At 32.2% G+C, this 18142-nt stretch overlaps 1 protein-coding gene across 16 annotated transcripts in view; it reads right to left on the reverse strand.

The window, feature by feature from the left end:
• The window catches only part of LOC106066480 (dedicator of cytokinesis protein 9-like), an 80758-nt gene that overhangs the window by 7012 nt on the left and 55604 nt on the right, over positions 1 to 18142 (reverse strand). For 9 of the 16 annotated variants that reach the window (XM_056012609.1, XM_056012607.1, XM_056012606.1 and 6 more), the window contains 12 exons: positions 17652 to 17675; positions 13970 to 14185; positions 13209 to 13266; positions 12506 to 12520; positions 10757 to 10866; positions 10428 to 10550; positions 10056 to 10169; positions 9710 to 9856; positions 8903 to 9113; positions 8360 to 8556; positions 5755 to 5855; positions 4814 to 4952 (listed from right to left, as the gene is read on the reverse strand). In XM_056012609.1, coding sequence (XP_055868584.1) covers positions 4814 to 4952; positions 5755 to 5855; positions 8360 to 8556; positions 8903 to 9113; positions 9710 to 9856; positions 10056 to 10169; positions 10428 to 10550; positions 10757 to 10866; positions 12506 to 12520; positions 13209 to 13266; positions 13970 to 14185; positions 17652 to 17675 — 1455 coding nt within the window. Of the gene's footprint in view, positions 1 to 3046; positions 3081 to 4813; positions 4953 to 5754; positions 5856 to 8359; positions 8557 to 8902; positions 9114 to 9709; positions 9857 to 10055; positions 10170 to 10427; positions 10551 to 10756; positions 10867 to 12505; positions 12521 to 13208; positions 13267 to 13969; positions 14186 to 17651; positions 17676 to 18142 lie in introns of all 16 variants that reach the window. The other 7 variants (XM_056012610.1, XM_056012600.1, XM_056012611.1 and 4 more) reach the window with 4 other exon arrangements.

An 18142-nucleotide genomic window follows, 5' to 3' on the forward strand; every position in this document is an offset into this window, starting at 1 on the left:
CATTTGTACATAGGATATACATAGTATTTTCCCTTTCAAACTATGTTTACTAGTATAAGTGTAACTAAATTTGGAATATACAAGTAACTTAGTAAGGAATATTGATGTAACTAGTTTTAAAATATGCAAGTAATCATGGGCTTATTTGGGGGTTCAAACCCCCCTCAAAATTGAAATCCCCCCCCCCTTCCAAGGGAGGTGGAATTTAGTGAGTGGTATTTGGCTTTAATTTTGTTTATTGTAGGTGAGCTTTTTAATGTTAAACCACTTGCTCCAGAAAATACAAGAAGAGTTTGGAGTTTATAACTCTCTTCTATAAAACAAAAAAATGAAAATGACAGTAACCAAATTCCATGAGTTTAACCCCCCCCCCCCCCCCACCAAAGTTGTTTTTTTTTTACATTTAAAACCCCTCTTCAATATAAGACTAAAGCAAAAAACAGTCACCATAATCTATGAGCCTAGCCAAGAAGAGTTTTTAGTTTAAAATCCCCCTCCTGAGGGCTTTCAGTTAAAACCCCTCCAGAGATTTTTGAGGTGAGCACTTCTCTCCAGTAGGTTTTGGAGCTAAAAACCCTCTCTTCAATATAAAACTATAGCAAACTACAGTCACCGAATTATATGAGCGTAGCAAAGGGCATTTTGAGTATAAACATCCCCTCCAGATGGTTTTGAGTTTAAAAACCCTCATCAATAAAAAAGCTAAAACAAACTACAATCACCAAATTTCATGAGCATAGCCAAAGAGGTTTGGTGGTTACCCTCACCATCCAATAAAAAACTAAAGCAAAACTCTAGTTAACAATTTCTACCAGTCGCTGGCTCTATTAATAAAGTGCAGAGATAAGATTTTGTTTTTGATATGATTTTTGAATAGAAGTTTTGCAGGATAACAGGGCCCCCGCTGTGGGGAAAAAAATCCCCTCCCCAACCCTCCTTGAAAAAATATTACATGCATAATTAAGTAAGATATATAATGTATTTATGTAAGAAGTTGCTTTTAAGATCTAAAGCTATGCTGAGATGAAAATGTTCAGTCCAAGTGCTACTGTAGACAAGCTCTACGAGACAAGTAAAACTACCAACTAGCATTAACTTCCCAGGGAACTCAGACATTTATGAAGCTGAACAGAATTTGGTGTGGCCAACACATGGCAGAATAAAATTCTAAAGTCCAGTACTGAGAAATGGGTACAAAACAATAAATATACACACACACAATCATAAAAGTTGATGGTTTCAATACTGCACCCTGTCACAAACGAGTAGAATATGTCACATGAGTACAATGTTGTACAAGTAGAAGATGTCACACATGAGTACAATGTTGTACAAGTAGAAGATGTCTCACATGAGTACAATGTTGTACAAGTAGAAGATGTCACACATGAGTACAATGTTGTACAAGTAGAAGATGTCACACATGAGTACAATGTTGTACAAGCAGAAGATGTCACACATGAGTACAATGTTGTACAAGTAGAAGATGTCACACATGAGTACAATGTTGTGCAAGTAGAAGATGTCACACATGAGTACAATGTTGTACAAGTAGAAGATGTCACACATGAGTACAATGTTGTACAAGTAGAAGATGTCACACATGAGTACAATGTTGTACAAGTAGAAGATGTCACACATGAGTACAATGTTGTACAAGTAGAAGATGTCACACATGAGTACAATGTTGTACAAGCAGAAGATGTCACACATGAGTACAATGTTGTACAAGTAGAAGATGTCAAAAGTAGACAAGGTAAAGTTAAAGCGGAGAAAAAATTGTAATTTTATAAAATAATACAAAAATGAGAAAGAGCCTCTGAAAAAGGATTAAATTTGCTGAACTAATTAATATTGAGTGCAGAAGATCCATTATATTCTTTGAAAGACTGCACTAACAAAAAATAATAGAAAAAAAAAGAATAGAAAACAAAAAGTCAAAAGATAAGTCACAAGAAAAGTCAAAAGGTGAAGAAAAAGCAAGAAGTAAACAAATAGTAGTCAGTTCTATGAATATTCTTTTTAATATTAAAAATATACTATTAAAATAAACTATTTTTTCAGTTTAAATATCTCTTGAAACTTATAGATGAATTTTTTTTTTCATTTAATATTTGGATCCATTTTGCAAGTTATATAAATTTGTAAAGAATTAAAATTTTTAGTTGAAAACATAAAAGAAAATCAGTGGCACACAAATGATTGGAATTTTTGAGTGTTTGTCTGGAAATGTATAACTTATCAACACTTGCCCATATATAATTCAATATTCAAACTTTATGAAATAAACTTAGTTTTTATAATAATGACAAACTCTTGTTGTCACTGTTACATTACTGCATGTCAAAGTTAGAAACACAGTTACTAGGAAAAGCAAATGTAAGCTATCTGTTATTCTGATTTAGATTGTAAAAAAAAAAGTTTTATTCTAAATTTGTATAAAATACAAACAGCCACACAATCAACAACATGCTTAAAATTCATCTTCCAATTCTAAACTGGCAAGGAGTAACTGGCAAGAAGTAACTGGCAACATCTTCCTGAACCTATTTATAGACAACATGCTCTTGTTAGTAATCAATGACCTTTGACATCAGAACAAATCATCCTTAAAATCAACTGACTAAACTGTAGCTATTCTTATACAAATGTTTCAATTATTTCATGTTTCAATTATTTAAAAAAAAACTCATAAAATAAGAACATGAGAAAAATCCTTGAAAAGAACTCTGTCAAATAGTACAAATTATACATTTTAAATGATCAAATTGCAGATGTCTAATTGTTAAATTGATGTACGCAATTAAAAAAATTGTTAATGAAAAAAAAATTAAAATGTTTCTTTGTGATAAAAAATAATTAAGTGCAAGAATCAATTAGTGTCTATCTAGCAAGTCAAAACAAAAATGGGTTAGAGAGTCTGTACTACTCATCTACAGCAGCTGATTAGGTCAGAGCACCATGGCTGGATATACACATTTTCTCAAAGCTTAATTAAGATATAAATGTATGTAGATAAATATATAGGTCAGGCTTTCACCCTTACCTGTGCGACCATGTTTCACTTCTGCAAACACAACCTAGCGTAAGATGTTAGTTTATCATTAACTCTGTCAATATTTACAACAAAATAAGAAAGGTGTGAGGGGGTGAGGCATGGACTGTGTGTACAAACAATTAATTTAAATGAAGTCTCCATTCAACTAGGTCAACAAAGATGACTAACATAGGAAAGACAAACATCAAATAAACATGAAAAATAAATTAGCGGCGAACTCATCATAAGCTCTGGTGAAAAAAGAAACATTACACATTACAAGCAAGCACGCATGTATATACACACATATATATATATATATAGCTCCTCCATGATCAAAGATGAGCACATTTCTCAAACATGACTGTAAAGTCCAATCCTCGCTTAAAAAAGCCAGCCGCATATGTGGCATGGGTGGGTTAAATTAGTTGCAGATAGACCTGCTTCTCTCAGCTTTGTTAGTTCGGCACTTTTTCGCCCAGGCCCTTTTCTTGCTTGAAATCTTGAGACTCAGAGCTTTACGCCATGAGGAGCGATCGAGAGCTAGTGCTTCCCAGCCATGAATGTCGATATTGCATTCCTTGAAGGAGCTCTTGAGAGTGTCTTTGTATCGCTTGTATTGGCCTCCTTTGGAGCGCTTTCCTGCACACAACTCTCCGTACAGAAGTCGTTTGGGAAGGCATTTGTCTGGCATGCGGACTACATGTCCTGCCCATCAAAGTTGGGACCTTTTTTACTGTCCCTTTGATACTGTACATGTTGGACAGCTTTAAGATTTCTGTGTCTGGTATGTGGTTGGACCAACGCACCTTATGGATACTCCTTAGACAGCGTAGGTGGAAGGAGTTTAGCTTTTTGGTGTGACGGAAATATAGGGTCCAGGACTCTGATGCATATAGGAGTGATGGGAGGACTACAGCATTGTAGACTTTCAGTTCTGTGGATATTTCAAATCAGTCTGACACCTTATCTTCAGACAATGTCCCAATTTGGAAAATAAAAAGAAAGAGGAAGCATCCCTGCTACTCATGACAAACAAAAACAAAAGAAATGACTTTTAAAGCTGATTAGCCCAGCATTCAATAATATATTAAATATTTTTTATTGTTGTTTTAAAGGTGAAGGAATATCTTCAAATTAAAGAGAACATTTGTAAACAGTTTGGTTTCTTCTTCCAACTAGAGAACCAGAATATCCAGCTACTCTAACAGTGAAAGTCTTTGCTAATCCAAGGGAAGAGCACAACAAAAAGCCTGAAGGAATCAAAGTTTTCAGCTCAAATCAGACATTGAAATAATTTCTTTCTTAATTGGATTGCTTCTGTCTAGTACATAATGGATGCTATGTCATGAAGGAAGACAAAGAGTGGGCTGAAGTCTGCTAGAACATAAAAAAAAGTATCACCTACTTCAAACCAACGAGATTATGGTCGCAATTTATTTTTGAAAATCATCCATTCACTCACGATGATAAGTTACAGTTATGAAAGAACTAGAAACTATTTATTCTAAAAGTAACAAATAAATACAACTAACATATATACCCAGAATAATCTAACTACAGCTAACAGCGAGAAGTATCATGCTGAAAAAAAGAACTAGATATACTAACTATTCATCAGACAATACTAAAGTCTGGTCAATACTGGTCAGTGAAACTGTCCAGTCACAGGAAGTCAACTAAATTACGGATGAAAAAAAAAAGGAAAAGATTAAAAACAGGGATACAAACTACAAAATAAACCTAGCGAAAAACTTAAAAGTACAAATGTGTCACCTTCTCTCCCAACAAGTTAGATAACCTCTCTGCTATTTCCTGGAACCCAGCTTTGAGAGACTCATGGTACTCCTTCTGTTCTGTGGCTATCAACTTGGCATTCAGGTCAAGGGCATCTTTGCAGGTGGTCACAAAATCTCTGAAGCAATAAATCAAACCAAGTTATCATTAAATACAATTGTTAAATCTCAATAGGCATTACTACAGCTAAACATTAGGTTATTTTTTTGTTTACATAAATAGGTCATGCTGAGAGCAAGTCTCTTAGATCACATTTCAGGAATTAACACTGAACATGAAGGTGTCTCACTTAAGTATCAAGAGCAGAGTGCACTGAGAATGTTGTAGTATAAAGACATTGTATTAAGGTATTTGGTTTTCAAGACAAAACAATTAGGAAAATTTTATGTAGTTACAAAAAAAAATATCAAACACCAAATACTGACAGCATTACTTTGACAGGAATCTAACAAATGTATGCAACCATTTTCCTTTTATGTACATTCAAATCCTATTGTTATAAAGCTAAGCAATTTCAATGAAAGGGAGTTTAAGATGAAGATATTAAACAACAATGATTGGGAAAGGAAGACTAGACATAAAAGATTCGCCTTTAAAATATAGTTCTATTACTTGTCAGATTCCATACCTTGCATATTTTTACCCTCCAAAAAAGTGCACTAGATAGTTTGTACATTCTGAACTATGTGGATGGCAGCAGAACAGAGTTATAGAAATATTTGTACAGTTTTTTTGGCCAAGCAACAAAAAAATATTTTTGCATTGATAGAAACAAAAAATGTTTTGAAAAGTTTGTGATAAAAAGCAATAAAAACAATTTTTTTTTTTTTTTTTTTGGGGGGGGGGGGCACTTCTCACACTACATTCAACTGTTTACTAATGAAACAAACTTTAAAGTCTTTGATGTTTCTCTTACAGACCTGAACACTGCCTTGAGTCTATCACACTGGTCGGCTGGGTACTGGGAGATTTTCTCTCGGTTCAAGAATGCTTCGGCATAGGCCAGTGGACCAGCATTGACCTAGAAGAAAAAAGAAACAGATCATCATGAAATCAAAGTGCTGCATCTTTTTATGGTCACTAAACTAATACAAGTATTTTAATTAGGGAGGAAGAAAATTATAATCTAAGCAAAATAGAAGTTAATGAACTAATGAACACTTAAAGCCAACAAAAAATGTAATATCTACATTTATATGTTGCAATAAATTAAAAAGTCTCAAATCAGAGTGCTTTTCATAGAAAGTATTTGTTTTCTTACAAGTACTAAAGAAAAAATTAATAAACAACTACCAGATCTTTAAACAACTATCAGATCTTTAAATAACTATCAGATCTTTAAACAACTATCAGATCTTTAAACAACTATCAGATCTTTAAACAACTATCAGATCTTTAAACAACTATCAGATCTTTAAACAACTATCAGATCTTTAAACAACTATCAGATCTTTAAACAACTATCAGATCTTTAAACAACTACCAGATCTTTAAACAACTATCAGATCTTTAAACAACTATCAGATCTTTAAACAACTATCAGATCTTTAAACAACTATCAGATCATTAAACAACTATCAGATCTTTAAACAACTATCAGATCCTTATGAAGTCATGACTGCAAAGTTTGTTTCAATAGTATTTGAGACTAGCATAGTAAAAGTTTGCCAATATATTATAAAAGTGAGACAAGTGTGTTTATCAGGGTGAGTAATAAGCCTGTCAGTCAAGTCCTAAGTTAGGCCTTTTCATTTTACAGAAGCTTGACCAGTTTAAAGTTCATGTATTGATATTTTTTTTTACTGTAAAATTTCTACAATGTTTCAATGTTTGGACATGTCATTCAGTGGATTCAGTTGAAAGAATGAAACATTCCATCATTCAAGTTTTCAGTGGGTTACAATCCCAGATGTTGTTAAACAGAGAACAAAACAATATTTAGACATCAAATCTCATTTGGCCACACCAACAATGGCATACTATGTTTTTTCATAAGCAAGGTTAGGATTCAAAAGTTTGAAAATAATAAAAAAGGAAAATAGAAATCATAAATTGAAACTGTTGGTCAAGAGATAAAAATACTAATTTTTTTTTCCTTTCTTTCTGAACCATACCCAAAACAGGTTTTCATGTGGTTCTTTTAACTATTAAGATTACACATTTTTGAGTAGCCTACCAATAATAAAGTCTGAATTGATCCCAGCAAGGCAAAAGACAAGCTTTTTGTTCAATATTTCCAAGTTTATTTAGCTAGGTGAACCTCATTACAAACAATGGAAACAAAACCTATTAGGATCTATCAAATATTTTTTCTTTTTTCCCCAGTATAAAATTCTTTTTTTTTTTCAGTAACAAACTGTCCTGCTTGACTGCAATCAGTTAAGAAGATCAATAGTTCAATGTAATAAATGAAGAAAGGAGGATGTTGGAACTGACAGAGCAAGTTGAAGATGAGTCATGTTTGGACTTTGATCTTTTGAAACAACTAAAAACTAATAAGCCAACTGAAAAATCTATGAAAGAATCAATGTCTCAGTGACTTTCTAGTAAAGTCTAAGACTGATGTCAAGCAAACCTAAAATTCCATCCAGGAGTTTTGTCTGAGTGACTGTTAGAAAGAATAAAAAGAGTGCATCTCTCAAGTCTGAGAGTCAATGCCAGTGAAACAAGGATTCAATCAGATTGTATTTAACACAATAATTTAGCATCATTTCAACTTACTTTCATTTGATTTTTGGTTTGAAATTGTGAACTGTGTTTACAAGTGATTGCTGACATGAATCTCAAGTTAATCACTGTCTACTTCATCACTGTCTACTTCATCACTGTCTACTTCATCACTGTCTACTTCATCACTGTCTACTTCATCACTGTCTACTTCATCACTGTCTACTTCATCACTGTCTACTTCATCACTGTCTACTTCATCACTGTCTACTTCATCACTGTCTACTTCATCACTGTCTACTTCATCACTGTCTACTTAATCAACTGTCTACTTAATCAACTGTCTACTTAATCAACTGTCTACTTAATCAACTGTCGACTTCATCACTGTCTACTTCATCACTGTCTACATCACTGTCTACTTAATCACTGTCTACTTCATCACTGTCTACTTAATCACTGTCTACTAAATCAACTGTCTAATTCATCACTGTCTACATCACTGTCTACTTAATCACTGTCTACTTAATCACTGTCTACTTAATCAACTGTCTACTTCAGTGGCTGTCCTTACAAACCAGTTTTGAAAAACTATAAAACAACAGATCTCAATAACACCAGACACAACTTACTTTCAAATGAATTGATTTTTATATAGTCTGCTCAGAGTGGACATTGGGAAGGAGGGGGAGCAGGGAAGTTTCTAGTGGTGCCACTGGGCACTCAGCAAACAACTCAGCTTGAGTCAAATTTCAAATCTCCTGACCTACGTCAAGAATGGAACTTCTTGTTAGGTAGCCAAGTTGTTAATGCAACGCTGCCACGCAACAATAACTGAATTCTTGTTTGTGTACTTACCTGTGTGCTGACACCACCCTGCAATTTCAGCTGTAGACCAATCTTGTCTGGGACAGGGCTATTGATGGCCTCCCTCAGGTCAGACACTTTAGTCCTCATCTCATCAATGGCCACCTCAATTGGGGTCAGGACTATCTCTTTCCTTCCACCTTCTTTCACCTCAATCCTCTTCTTCACATAAGGGAATGAATGAGTGGCTGAAATAGAATGACACAGTTGCAGAACTAAAAGACATATATTTAGCACAGGGCTATAAGTACTTTACAATGTCCATAGAAACAATAGAAAACTGTTTTAAAGGTTGTATTGGGATTTAAATTAGTATTTACAGAAGTTCAATGTTTTGTTTTTATTTCAAAGATTAAATTGTTTTTCTAATTCTAAAAAAACAAAAACTTAAAAAAGCAACAAAACAAAAAAAACAAAAACATTTTGAATGAATGGATCAGTAAAACAAAACTATAGCATCTTGTCAGTTAACAGTAATGACAAAACTGAACTACTTTAAAAACAAGTTTTTAAACAACATTCTAAAAGAATTACTGGTAATAATGAAGCGTCGCTTATGCTGCTCCTCTATGCTTCCCTGCTCCTTGCCTGACCTGGTAAATGGAAGTTCGTACATAAAGTTGCGCACATTATTGTTACGCTCAAAGTCTGTCACCCTGTTTACAAGATCATTCTCCTCAAAGTATGGGGTCACATAAATAATCTGGATATAAGCATACTTTGAATCAAGTTCATTTGGTGAAATCTGGGGGAAGAGACAGTAAACTAAAAAATACACAAAAGAAACACAGAACTGACAATATAGAACACACATGAGAAAAATAATTCTAAGTCTTGTTCTCAAGTATAAGTGAGAAACCCAAATAATAATAATAATTTGATTTACATAGCACTGTTAACAAATATGCAGATAAAATTTGTTATAAATTAAAAATACAAAGATTCTAGCATCTAAATAAATGTATTGATCACATATTTTAAGACTAGTCAAAATAAATTTAAATTATTTTATAAAATAGGGGAACTTGTGTAAGAAAATGTTTACAAATCTTCCATTACAAAAGTATTAACAAATTATGAACCAGAAAACATATACACAGTCAATCTGCTAAATTCCAACCACCAGCTAATGAGATTGGAGAATTATTTTAACCAAATTATCAGGTTAAACAGACCATCTGATTATTAGGATCATGGTCCAATGTAATCTAATTTGATTGTATCAGAACTATTACAAGAAATAATAGTAAATAAAGATGTGTGAATACATGTTTTTTTTTAAATTTGTAGAGCAAACAATAACCATAAAAAAAAATATTTTTTGCTTCATGTATTTCTGACCTTCTTAGAGTCATTGATCATATGTACATTTTCCCTTCCAAATTTGTCAGAAAACAATCTGTGAAGTCTTTCTCTAATCTCTGTCAATGTTGTGACCTTGGGTTCCTTGTAGATGTATTCTTTCTTATCTTCATCCTCAAAGTAAGTCTGCAGAAGTGAACTAGGAATTAAGTCTTGGTGTTCTTTGAAAGAAACTAAATCACACTTCAAACATTCTCAAATTTCTACTAGGAAAAAGTTAGGGTGGAATTCACTGCCAATAACAATTTGTAATCACTTTTTAAAATATTGGTTATACCTCAAAAGTCAACATGTTTAATTAAATCAAAATGATGTATAAACTGACCTGACCATACAGAGTGACCATGTAATATTTCCCCAGAAGTCTCTTGCCTGATCTCATGACCTCTATAACACTGCCATAAGCTTTGGCCAGGTACTGATAGCTGGTCTCCAGTTTCTGCAAGAATTAAAGAATAAAAAATCTGATCAAGTCATCACTGTAAACAATAAGACAAGATTTGACAGATGAATTCTAATAAAATCTAATTTGAACTAAAGGCTAACTCAGGACGAATAGCAATAGAAAATAAACTTTATAGTAAATAAAAAAAGCAGTAAATCAGAATTCCAAGTAATTTGAATTACTTTCAAATATCTTTCTTAATGATGAATGCAATAGAAATAAAATATTATGAAAATAATGGGTCACAGTTACCTTAAAATTTCTGAGTTTCTCGTAGATGGGAATGATAAGTTTGTAAATGTCTCCAAGGATTTCAAAACGCTGAGCCTTCTCCAGATACTCAGCACCTTTTTCCAAAAATTCTACCAAAGTTTCCTGGAAGTAAATGAAGGAAGTCATACAAAGCATTATCAACATTATGTCTTTCAAAGTCCCAAAACACTATTTCTATATTTCTAAAATTGCCTGCTAACAATGATCTTAGATTCTTTTTACAAGTACAATTATTAGCTCTACGAATGAGTCTTGGTATGAAAGGTAAAAATATTCTACGTTTGCAAGTCACCTGTGCCTATACTTACCTCTGTGTACTGAACATCCTGCATGCCACTGTCATCTTTGATATCTGCCTCCTCTACAACTATGTTAGGGGAGATAAAATGAAATGAGGAGCAGCCTTGAGGATAACTCCCTAGGAATAAGGAGAAAAAAAAAATGTTTATACAGAAAAGAACAATATGAGAAATCAAAATAACTGAAGAAATATTTCTATAAAATGACAGCTTCACATCAAAATTAGTTGTAATGTAAATTTTGAACTTTGAAGAGATATTTAAAGATAGTAAAGGAAGGTTTGGATTGCTCTTTAGTTTTTTTTTCATAAAAAATATTTTTTATTTCTATGATTTGATCAAGTTCCAATGCTTACAAACTAAGTCATGCAAACCTGAAGAGACAAGGTTTAGTGAAGGAGAGCTTTGTCTAATCAAAGAAGTTCAAAGGAGAGAAAAAAAAAGCTTAGTATTCCAAGGCAGATAACTCCAGCACTCAAAGAGCATTGACATGCTTCATATGTTTTTCCATTCCAACAACAGGAAAACTTGTTTCTGTGTATCCAGCAAATTGCATAAACATTAAAGTTCAAAGACTGTAGAAATGTAAAGCCTTTCTATATATTTTGTTATATTCATTTGTACTAACAAGTCGGGAAAAGAGAAAAAAATCTAAACCATTAGTTTTTAAATTCAAATGTAAGTGTGACATTGAATACATAAGTGAGTCTAAGATGGAAACAATGAACAACTGACAGTTTTAAATTCTGGAAATTTTTCTGTTGCAAAGAGGGTTTTTTTTTAAACCTAATTTCAACAACACAAAACAATATCCCTACTGAATAGTTTTAAAAAATGATTTGATTCATGTTGAAACAATTCATTTTTTCCTTGAAGTGCATGTCAACAAATTTCAAGTCAAAGCTAAATAAAATAAAACTTTTTTAACTTCAATGACAACAATGACAATGTATCAGACATCATGCTTGAAATGTGATCTAAGAAAAATACTAAGACAAAAAAGCTACTAAATTATATTTTTGAACAAAAAAATTCTTCAACAATAAAATAGACTAGAAAAGATAACCATCTGTAACCCACTAAAAAAAGAAAAAGAATTAACTCTTTCTCTATGAAACGACCCTCCCATTGTTAATTGAAAACTGCCATTTCTCACAGATTAACACTTCCATCATAGATGCATTGAAACTCATTTATTTCAGTATTTTTTCCCCTCCTTAAAACTTATTCCTAAATAGCTAAGGAGAAATTGTTGAACACATGTACCAAGATTGATATAAATACAGGACTTGAGGGAAAAAAAACCTCAATGTTAAATAATTTTCTCCCAAAGAAATCATTTCTCTTCAATGTGTCTTAATGGACAATGGCTCATTTCTTTGTTTAACTGGTCCTAGAAAAATGTAAGATGTTTGCTACAGTCAAATTCAAAATGACTCAAGTAAAAAAAATCAAAAAACAGCTAAGTTAATCTATACATGAAGAAATATCAATGTTACTAGGCATGCTAAAAAAAACAACACTCTAGGTCTAGGTTTAAAAACACAGTGCCAGACAAAACATGTCAAAAAAACAAAACAGAAGAAGCTCAAAAGTTAAAAACACAGACCATAGGTCAGAAGTCAGGAACAAAAATTGTTTATATACATGTAAGAAAAAACTAAACACAAGTTAATTGAGATCCAGCCAAAGTTAGATAATCAATGATGACTTGATCAAAATGCAAAAGTCACAAAGAAAGTGCTTATCTCCACTTACTAGACTTTAACTTTCCTGTTGAGAACAAGGCATGAAAACCTTTGAGCGCCAACATCATGTTAGTGTGACTTTTTATAGACTACAAAAATCAAAGGTAGTCTCCCTACTCTCAAATTCCTATTTATAAACTGTACTATTTGTTTCCTTAATGTTTGTTAAATATTTCTAAATATAAATAATTGTATTTGTCCAACATTTTGATAAGATTATAGGAAAATTCTAAGATAAAGATAAAATTTAGGTAAAAAAAAAAAGTCAAAGTAATACAAAACATGATTTATTTATCATTAGAGACAATGACTGTGAAACAAAAGAACATAAAATATTTTAAGACTAAACAAAGAGCAGGAACTCAATGAGAGACAACAATGGTAAGAAAGAGTTATAAACATTACACACAAAAATAGGTCTTCAAAAAAAAAAATCTGACAATGTCATCAATGCAATTCAAATAAATGAAACAGATTCTGGGAACATCACAAATATGGTAATTAAAATAAAAAAAATTTATAGGAAAGTTTTTAAAAAATAAAATGTAGGGACATTAAGCTTTGACAAAATTTACTGCCCAAAACTGAGGAAGAATAAAAATGGGTAAAAAAAATGGTAAAGATTTAAACAAAAGAGAAAGTGAACATAACACCATCTAGTGTGATCAAGGGGAGGTAGCTGAAACATTTGTTGGGCCACAGTGTGGACTCACCTCTTCGTTTCAAGTACTCAGCTATAAGTGCAGCTATATGAATGTAACAGAAGCCAGCCTGGAAGTAAACCAAGATACAATGAGTTAAACTTGTCTCTTTTTTTACAGACTCATCAATAACAGTGATGAAATAGCTAAAAGTTTCAAAATTCACATTTATTGCCATCGATTTGAATAATACTTAAACAAGGTCTACAACAAGTGCAGTAACATGGTTACATTCACCAAGCTGTGAGGCAGACAAATGTGAATGTTTCATCCTACTGGTCTTTGTTGTTTTTGTTTTAGGCATTTATATTACAATGAAGTTTTAAACTGATCATGAAATATGAACTGATCATGAAATATGAACTGATCATGAAATATGAACTGATCATGAAATATGAACTGATCATGAAATATGAATGAACTGATCATGAAATATGAACTGATCATGAAATATGAACTGATCATGAAATATTAAAAGTATAGACTTTGGTCAACTAGTTTGACAATTCCTTTTGTAGTGACTAACAATGTCTTGATGTAATATAAAAAAATAACTCAATTTAAAATGATTTGATTCCTCCAACTAGAGACTTGCTATTAAAACATCACATTACCAAAAAACAAACAAACAAGGCTAACCCTAAACAAATCCATAGATCTAGATAACTGAAAGCAAGCTTGTTGGTTAGAAAGTCAAATGCTTTACTGTTCTGCAACAAAACAATATTTCCTATGAGAAAAACAAAAACAAAAAAAAAAACATTTTTCCCAACCTCAGAGAAATCTCCACGTCTGATGTGAAGTTTGGCCATGGCGTCTAGCCAGGTTTTTCTCAGTTCTGGAGTGCTAGCATATGACTTGGCCAGACTGTACTGCAGGTCTACAAGAAGCTCTGGGTCATTCTCATTCTCCTTCATCTGAGCAGTGGCCATCAGGACTGTCCTGATTCTTTTGGTCAAGTCACGCACTTCTCCAGGGAAAGGTGTTTTCTAAAGGGTGTGAAAGAAATCACTAAGGTGAATACTGATGTAGAAAAATGTGTTGTTTTTCTAAATTTGTTGAAGTACATAAACATAAGAATCAGGTTATTCAACAAATGAACTAATTGAAACATTTCACAATTTATTTTTTTAAATACTTTAGAACTAATTCAAGGTAGGTCATATCTACATCACAGTACTAAACATCAAATATAACATATAATCTTTCATAGGTGACTCCATAATATATGTTTTGAATTATAAACTCAAATATAGTTTTAAACGATGAACTCATATTTAGTTTAAAATAATATACCGAAGTATAGTTTTGAATAATAAACTCAAATATAGTTTTGAATAATAAACTCAAATATAGTTTTGAATAATAAACTTTTTACCATTTATAAAACAATTTTTTTTTTCTTCCTATGTTTTCTTAAATTGCTTTTGTATAGAGCATCTTTAATGTTCTTTTGTGGACATGTAAGTGGGTGAGGAGGAATTTAAACTTGACCTGCTTTAATGGCCTTGAGCCATATACATCAGACTGGGTTGCAGTTTAATAAAAACACATGAATGGACTATTTTTAATTGATGCAATATTTCAATGTTTTTGTGGTAAGCATAATGGCAAGTACCACTAATACAGACTTGATAGATCTTTTAAAGTCCAACCAAACACAAATGCAAGCATTCTGACCCATAATATTAACACATCTAAATACAGGGACATTACTCCAATCCATCACACTAGCAATGCAGCAAAAACCAACATATGCATCTCATGATGATACAGAGATACATTCTAAAAAAGCCAAACAAAAATAAAAACTCTTCCCAGATAAAAATTAAAAAATAAACAAACCAGCAAACAAAAATTGATTTAAAAAAAAATATTTTTACTTACTGGCTGAGTTTTTGAAGATCACTATGAAAACTTATTCAGTTCATGTTAAGAATTTAGAAAGATGCAAGGAAATAAGATTTCCCTTAACATTAATCAGACAGCCTCATCTTTGTAAACACTGCCCCCCAGCATGCTGACACAGTGGGGTTGTTTTGAATTTATAATCAGTCAGTGTCCCCAGAATTCAATCATAACACATGCAAAACTCAAATTTATCTGTCAGAGTTAAGTTCACAGACAGCTAACAACTGGTGGTCTACAAATGACACACCAGGTGCCTATAGTCACATAACTTGTGCACATAACACAGGTCCATGGTAGCAGTCTAGTCAATAATTTAAACACAGCAGAGTAATCACAAGCATTGTAATTAAAACAATAATTAATTAAGTCTGAACACCTTGACACACATTCACACACTGTGACTGATAATGAATATGTTGTATTTGATAGGGGGGGGGGGAGGGGTTGACAAGTAATGACTTTTGCCTATTTGTGAAACAAAAACTAGACACAAAATGAATCAGGGCTCTGATTCAAGGAAAAGAGAATTAGTCACAAGAAGAAAAAAAACAACACTTCACATTTCACCATCTCAAACTGAAGAATGACACTGGGCCTAGAAGGTTAAAATCTTCATGGACATAAGTAGTAACATGTTGAAGCCCTTTTTCAGATTGGTCAACTGTACATTGAGATTTGGAAAAAAATCAACAATTTGAGAACTGTCACATGAATATACACACAGTAAATCAATGGCACAAAGGCTTTCAGTGCTAACAGGACTGCTGTTTTCCCATTGATAAAAACTCTAATACAGTAAAACACATACCCACTATCATATAATAAGTACTACACACAACTATAGAGCACATGGATAGCGAAAGGAACACAGCTATAGGTAATAGTAGAACACACACACACCACACATAAACCACACTGCCAACAGAGCCACCAATGGACTATATGTCACAAGACTTGTCTTGGATTCAGTGCTCAATATCACTATGCCCTTGATAACACTACTTTCTACAACTCCTAGCAGTGATAAGAAAATTCTGCATTCAAGGCAGGACAAAATAAAAACTTAAATATAACACTGATTGTGTGATTGTGTGTGTATACGTGTGTGACACAGTTCTCTCCCATTCAAACTGTATGTAATTTTAGCTGATACTAACTGTTCACTGAAGCATGAAAGACTGGAAAACAATGTTTTCAATTTTCCACTAAGTGACTCAAATATTTAACACCTCCCCACCCCCCTCTTCTACAAACACACACACACACTGAAAAGATCAAAGATCACAACTTAAGCTTCTATAAAACAAAGGTTTTGCATGAAAAACTAAAAATTTGTGTCAATAATACTTAGTCACATTGCTCAAGTTATATCTGATGAATTTTTTTGCTACCAAATCTTAAATCTCTACTTGACTGTCAGTGCAAAATAAACCACTAATTATTGTAGTATATATTTTATGGGAGATAAAATGTATTTTACTAGTATTCACCATGTAGTATAGAAATGTAATATACAAAACATAAGATAAAAAAGATAAACAAAAATTGGCTTGAAAAAAAAAAAGTTTTAGGAGTTTGTTTTTATTACTTAAAAAATTGTTACTTACATAACTTAAAAAAGTAAAGCCAAATTTTTTGAGAAAAACAAATCAAAGCCAGAACCCTATAAACAATATATCACTTATATCACTTTTTTTTTTTTTTTGCATTATAGTAACCAATATAAAAACTCTAAAAATTCATTTCTTTCAGAAGTTTTTTTTTTTATTCATTTTATTTATGTTGATATATCAAGGCCAACAGTTGGAAGAATTGGAAGTTATAATAAGACGTTTCAGGGGTCTTGTCATTTTATTGCATAAGTCTTCAAGATAAGTACAAGAGTACATTGATTATTACAACCGCTGTAGATTTAATAAAACTATGGAGGTTAGGAAAACAAATACAAGTGAGAAATTGGAAAAAAAAAAGAAAGAAGCCTGAAAAGATTCTTTAAACTGATTTTTTGTTCCAATTTATTTGATTTTGTAGTTGGCATTTTTCAGGAATCAATATTTGTATTAACAAATATGTTAATTTAAATTATAGTTGTAAAGCATAAAGCAAATTCCTTTAATTTTTAATTGAATTTCTGTTCAAAGGATAAAAAGGCATTTATTGAGCTTAATAAGCAAAAATTAAAGCAAGAGAAACAAAACAAAATATTTGCATCTATTTTAAAGTGACATATGGAATATGTAGACTAGGCAGAATAGCAGCTTCGGTTTCTTTATTTTTATTATGTTACTCTATTTAACTTAAAGTCAAAATCTAAAGGAAATGAATGAAATAATAAACAGTGTCTGATTTCTTCCGAGTTTATTTAATATTAGAAATTGAGATGAAAAAAATGATGCTCTAATAATTACAAAGAGAAAAGGTTAAAAGGAATAAAAGTTTAAAAATTAAAAGATAAAAAAAAAAGCTTTAAAATCTCCCCGTGCTGCTTAGAATGAAAAAAAAAAAATTTCTAATCTAAAAGCTAAAACATTTTGTTGAACTCACTACAAAATCCTTTTGATCAATGAACTGAAGGCAAAGAAAATGGATGAAATCAATACACTGTAGCAATGGTACAAGACAGGCTGGTACAATCAGTGCTAGGAGTCTGTACGTCTGACTTAAATATACCCAATAACTACTAAATAGACAAATATAATCTAAATTTGATGAAGCAGGCCTGGACTGGAGTTTTTAAGAAAGACAAAAATTTTTAGTAAGAAAACAGTCAAATATTCAGTTGATGATGTTACACAGATAATACAGTTGGCCCATAGAGAAGCAGATGAGGTCCAAGGTTTACCTCATCCTCCAACCTCACATGTCACCTTACAATCAACATAGGACAAAAGTGGGAAAGATTCCAACTGAAATCGTCATACCAATGCTTATTGTCAAGCTACAAAAATGTATGGATACAATTAGTTGAACTACATAGAGCTGGCTTATTTAGCAATTAATAAAATAAAAAAAAGGTTATAGGACAGTAAAACCTA

Source organism: Biomphalaria glabrata, chromosome 15, assembly GCF_947242115.1.
Source record: "Biomphalaria glabrata chromosome 15, xgBioGlab47.1, whole genome shotgun sequence".
NCBI lineage: Eukaryota > Metazoa > Mollusca > Gastropoda > Planorbidae > Biomphalaria > Biomphalaria glabrata.